This window comes from Polypterus senegalus, chromosome 7, assembly GCF_016835505.1.
Source record: "Polypterus senegalus isolate Bchr_013 chromosome 7, ASM1683550v1, whole genome shotgun sequence".
Lineage (NCBI taxonomy): Eukaryota > Metazoa > Chordata > Cladistia > Polypteriformes > Polypteridae > Polypterus > Polypterus senegalus.
The window spans coordinates 181,303,341-181,309,340 of record NC_053160.1 but is presented as its reverse complement, the minus strand read 5'-3'; the positions used below and the strand labels follow the sequence as shown (position 1 = coordinate 181,309,340).

The 6,000-nt window shown below is 35.9% G+C and overlaps 1 protein-coding gene across 1 annotated transcript in view; it reads left to right on the top strand.

The window, feature by feature from the left end:
• Nucleotides 1–6,000, top strand: part of smad7 (SMAD family member 7) — a 34,677-nt gene that overhangs the window by 5,450 nt on the left and 23,227 nt on the right. The window contains exon 3 of the mRNA XM_039759675.1: nucleotides 4,034–4,105. Coding sequence (XP_039615609.1) covers nucleotides 4,034–4,105 — 72 coding nt within the window. The remainder of the gene's footprint in view (nucleotides 1–4,033; nucleotides 4,106–6,000) is intronic.

The following is a 6,000-nucleotide window of genomic DNA, read 5'->3' as shown; positions in this document are numbered from 1 at the left end:
GCTACTCCTGGAGACACTTAGCTCCATGTCTGTTAGATGAATTCCTTATATATTGATTAAGGTGTGACAAAAACTGGTACATTGCTCAACTAGTGACAGTATTAATTAGTGCTGTGGGATTACTGTCTTGAAATATTCACATGCATGTATGAAAACTACTGCTTTAAAAAAAAGATAAATGCTAAAGTATAGTATGGATGGTAATGAACAAAATGTGAATTAATGAGAACCAAACAAAACATTTATCCTGCATTTCCATCCAAAATATTCAATCAAAGCCTGCTTTTCATAATTTTTCTATAAACATAATCTATAAAAGTTATTTTTAAAATAAGTTGAAATAAGTAAGGGGTAGGGCAGGACGAAGAGGCATCTGCTTGGCCAAGTAAAGTATGTTGTTAGCCGAGTGTAAAAGTGAAGTCGACTCTATAGGAAGATGCTTTTTGGGAATGAGCTTCCTTAATGGATGCTTATGGAAGTCTATGAACACTTTTACTTAGCTTCCGTTTGGCTTGCCAGAATGTGTGCATGTGTTGTTTTTTTTTTTTCTTTTCTCCTTTTTGTTTTCCTTGTCGCTGGTGGATATTAATTAACACGTGCAGATGCAGAGGTGGCACAACTTCAGTGAGGCAGCAGTAGCCCACAGAAGCCTGGGGCTCTGAGGAAAAAAGCTTCAAGTTTAGCCGCAAGGAGTTGATTACTGCCGGCATCTGGATAATTCAGAAATTGTTTGCCTGCCATTATTGCAAGGAAGGAGGAGGAGGAGGAGGAAAGGGAGAAAAAAAAAAAAAAGAAACAATTACACTGACAGTTTATAGTTTAAGAGGGCTCATTAAATTAGTCTTCAGTAGCAGCTCATGACAATGTGATGGCATTCAAGCACATTATTTGAATGTCCACAACAACACCACAACCCCAAATGACAAACCATTGTCATTTTCTGGGATGGAAGTTAAATAATAACGTGAACGTGTAATGAGACTGTTATGATTTAGTCAGCACAAACTGTTTGTCCTGTTTCTCTCAGAATTTGTCAACCTTTACTGAGATGACAGAGTAACCACACTTTGACTATGATGTGCAGTGCTTTGTAAGACATTTTCATAATTACCTGACTGAAACATACAATATAAAGGTTGACTTATAAGTATGATCCAGAAATAGTTCAAATTTGAAGAATATATGCAGTCACTGGTTGAGACTCACTAGCATCTTGGAGATCTCATGGGTTGCCATTGAATCAGCTTTGCACTAGTTGGCAAGGAAACCAGAAGAATAAAAAACAACAAAGTACAGGTTCAAAAGGACCGTGACAGAGATATTGGAAAGTTTACCATAAAGTCTTTAATGTCCACTACTCATTTGAATATCACCTTAAAGAGAATAGTTTGTGTAGGTCCAATGCCTCCCAAAAACTGCAACATACTGTAAGTAGATGTTGAAAATGAAATAACAAAATACCTGCTTGAGGTAAAAGTAAACCAATCACTTTTTTCCAGATTTGTTAGTTAAAATAAGAATCCATATTTGTTCAGCTATGTGATTTAGTTAAGAACAACTTGACAGAGTATGCATTGACCACTAGTGTGCCATCATATCTCAGTCTTCCTTGGTATGCCTCATGCCAGGTTTTAGATCTCCATCAAAGACGGGACCTACCATTAGATTAACCCAATGTGCGTTATGCTGTCTTATGAGGTCTCATTGGTGTGTACAGAATACCACTAGAAAAAGTCACAGAAAGATTTCCTCCATTCACTAGCATACCATTAACAAAATGTACTATATACAGTTTTCTAGACTCAAGGCCCATTTCCTGTCTCCCTCATTGTTTCAGTTTGATTAAGTGTATCCTGTTAAACTGTATGTTCCTGTTATGTATTCCATGCTGTGCTGATAAGCTAAGTTGGCTCTTTATTATTATTTTATATATATATATATATATATATATATATATATATATATATATATATATATATATATATATATATGTAGTTGTTGGTTTAGGGTTAGGGAAAATTACAAGCACTTGGCAAAATAAATGACAAAAGGAACATGTGGCCATTGGCTGACATTCTAAAGCAGTCGGACGTCAGGGTCAGAGTTCCGAAGTGCTGGTGACTCATCTTCCAATTGAGATGCCACCTTTTATAGCTCCTAGACTGAAAGGGGTGCGGTCAGTTGCCCTAAATGGGTGTTTTCTCTGAGCTGTGGGTGACTAAAGAGACTGGAGAGGCAGTGATCATGCCCCCTGGTGTCCTGGGGTGGTGGTACTTATCTTTAACAAGCCCAGATGGTGATCCTCCTATGTGAATGCCAGACTATATATATATATATATATATATATATATATATACATACACATATACATACACAGATAGGCCTATACACAGATATGCCTATATACACACACACACACACACACACACACACATATATATATATATATATATATATATATATATATTTAGGGTGGTCCAGATCTAATTATGCAAATTACATTACGCTATAACTTATTAAGTTTATTACATAGCAAAACACCCGAAAAATCCCGGACCATCAAGAAGTGTGTGAACTGACGACATGAAGAATCGTCTTCACGCCGAACTGGAATTGTCCCCGCATAAATCAAAGTCATCTAATCTATATATATATATATGTATATGTATATATATGTATATATATGTAAATGTATATGTATATATATATATATATATACACACACACACATATATATAAATATATATATATATAATTTTTAAATATTCTAATAAGGCTAAGACTGCAAGAAATGTTTACCTACTAATTCTAGTTACAAAATGTGGTAATGGGGCTGATAAGTCTCTTTTGTTTGGTATAGTCAGCAAAGTTTCATTGTATTAGAATTCTCAGACAGACAGCAAATGGAGTGTAGATCTGGTTAGAACACAGTGACATTAGGCTGAAGTCTTGCTCTATGAAAAATGAAGGACAAAGTTCAAGCACTACTGGCGAAAACAGTACCATTGTATTAATGTTGACTGGGTTTAACAGAAAAACTCAACTGTGCCTCTTAGATATTAAGGTGTAGAGGAGGCGATGCTTTTATTAAAAAGACCTACATACCTCAAGTTTATAACCTTACCTGCCTCTGGGTTACTAGACAAGATAATAATAACTAAATATATATGTAGAATTTGACTGCAGCCAGTCCAAAAGCGCTGGAATTTATTAAGTTCATTCTTTAAAGCTTGGCATCACTTACCTGTGTGTACAGTATATGGGATACTGGGACACTCATTCTTTACTAAAAGTAGTCCTGTGGGCGCAGAAAACTCAATTACCTGCCCAAAACAAATAGGTGTTTATATGGCAATGATTGCAAGTTATTCCATTAACACTCGCTTGATTTTTATTTTTGATTCCAATGAAATAAAAATAAGGAACAGATGAACAGTGTTTTGCTGCAAGTTCAGCTCATTTTGGTATTATGCATTTAATTTTTCTAAACTATTATAGCATCTTTATGAGATTATTTTCATAGCACTTGTCCCCATCTCACTGCTTTATTCCTGTCAGTTTGGAGATTTTCCACTCATTGTCTCTGAAATTTCATTGCTTAGCTGCACATCAATAAAACTATGACAGATGAACTTTTACAATCACTCAATCAATATTTCTTATAATGAAGTGTCTTTCAGAGTATGTAAATAGGAAAGTAATCTATAATACTGCTAATAATAATTTTGGCATAGAGTAGAATAAAATGCATAGCTTTCCCGTGTTTTTGTATGGTAGTAATGTTTTTCAATATGTCCTCATATAAACTGCAGCATATAGAAAGGTGTGTGTACACATTTCTGAGGGTGCCCATGCTGGTGACAGCACTGAACGAGTTAAGAAACTCTTTGCTATCCCTAACTTTATGTGCTCAAAGGTTACATAGAATTTACTTACAGTTCAACATCTTCATGAAGCATTGATTTCATGCAGTGATTAATGGCATACAGCTGGTTAAATGATGTGCCTTCTCTTTCTGTTCCTCTTACTTTAGATTCCTCTGACTCTGTGCCTTCCTCTACTGAAACTGGGGGAACTCATTTTTTGGCCCCTGGGGGGCTGTCAGGTAAGCCATTCTCCATAAAATGAACTTCTGGGTAAATGATTGCTTCCTCTGTCTGCTACTCTTTGGTTGTTTGCAAGGAAAACCATGTGCTCTGAATAGATGAATGTACAACAATGAAAAGGCCTCTAAAAAAACGATCAGTAGGCACACTTTATTTTAGTTAGCTAGTGTCATGGAATACTGTTCTGTGATTTGAGCTTCTGTGTGGGAACAAGACAACCTTAGAGAAAGAAATGTTAGGCTGAAGGAAGAAGATTGTAACTATGAAGTGCTTGGGAAATAACTGCGTTTTTATTAGTAGAGGAAATTATTTATTTGATTGGTGATATAATTATAAATGTATGGTTCAGTTGTGCTAAGGATTGTCTGTTTTGGATGTCTGCATTTGATCGTGAACAGTTTTTAATTTGAAATTTTCTGCACATCAGCCGTGAGGGGTTCTTTCCAAGTGGAATAGTTCAGTTGGTTAATTGGATCATTGCTCGGGAAATGTTCACCACAGCTCTCCTTATCAAATAGACCGTGAAGGATAGACTTTTTTTTTTTGCTTGCTTGCTTTTTACATATTCATTATTGTATAAACCATTACAGAACATTTGTCTCAAAATTTCTTCAAAAGAAAGTTCTAATTATTGGGTTTCCATATGTCAGTTATTAGTTGCTTGTTTTTTTTACCCTTTACATCAATGGGCTGTTATTAAAAAGGTGCAGCATATTTAATACCACAGACCAGTCAGTCTTGAGAAACAGAACCAACATTTTAGTATTCATTCTTTTAAACATTTTAAACTTTGAGAGGAAAAGAAACAAGAATTGGAAGTGGTCTAAGAAAAAAAAAAAAGCAGGTACTCAGAAATCAGAAGCGAAACGTCAATGAGGATGTTGTTGAAGTTCTGAGCTGAAGTTATGAAGTATCAGAAGGAGGGGAGTGAGTTCCTCAGGATACCACATTAAACACGCCAAGGAAAAGCAAGCTTTTAAATGTGAGCTTTGTGAAAGGTGTCTGTTACCGATAACATCTTCTCTGTCTAGGGCTCTGGAAACGAGGGATTGGGGGGGGTGTATGGCGAACTGGATACTACTTAGTTTACATGAAATGAAACTGCCCACCTTGAGCAGTACCTTCAGAAAGACAGCAGCTTGGAAATGAAGGTCCTTATTTAGTAGGAAAGTTGTCTGGAGCACAACTAAGTACTTTCTGTTTCATGTAACACATTTCTGTAAGGTCCCTTTGCTTAGAAGCCCTATTCATTTTACATTTCCCAAAATGTCAGCTTCTACATATGTGCACTGGGCATGATCAATAAGGCATTTAATCATTATATAATTGCAGCAATAGTAAGTACTAATGAAAGGCACTATTTGATTGCTATCAAAATTGATATATAGGAAAAACGAATTAAATCATTCTGGGGACAGGCATTGAGACACAATTTATGTTACTTCAAGGGAGAAACACAATAAGCTAAAAAGAACATCCAACAGAAGTATTACTGTTTTATTTTCCAAAGCTGTTCGGGACAGACATGAGCACTGATGTCGAAGGAACCTACATGGGCAGATTCCTTAACAGCATGAGCATTCATAAAACGTGATGACCATTTTCCATTTTCATTTTTCTATAATTTTTAACATACCAAACAACTTAGTTTTAAAAAGAATTTGCCATATTGAGTGTTCACAAAGTGTAAGGAGTATTCCATTTTTATTTTTCCCCCAAGTTAATGCAGACTGAAGCCTCGGTTTTATTTATGGTCTTCCATGCACTAAACAAGCCAGTTTACGGCACAGATTGCAATCTTAAGACTGCTTTTAATTGTAAATCTCGTCCAAAGCTACATGACAGTGACAGCCCAGCCCCAGCAGGCTTTGTTACACTATTGTGATCGGCCAAC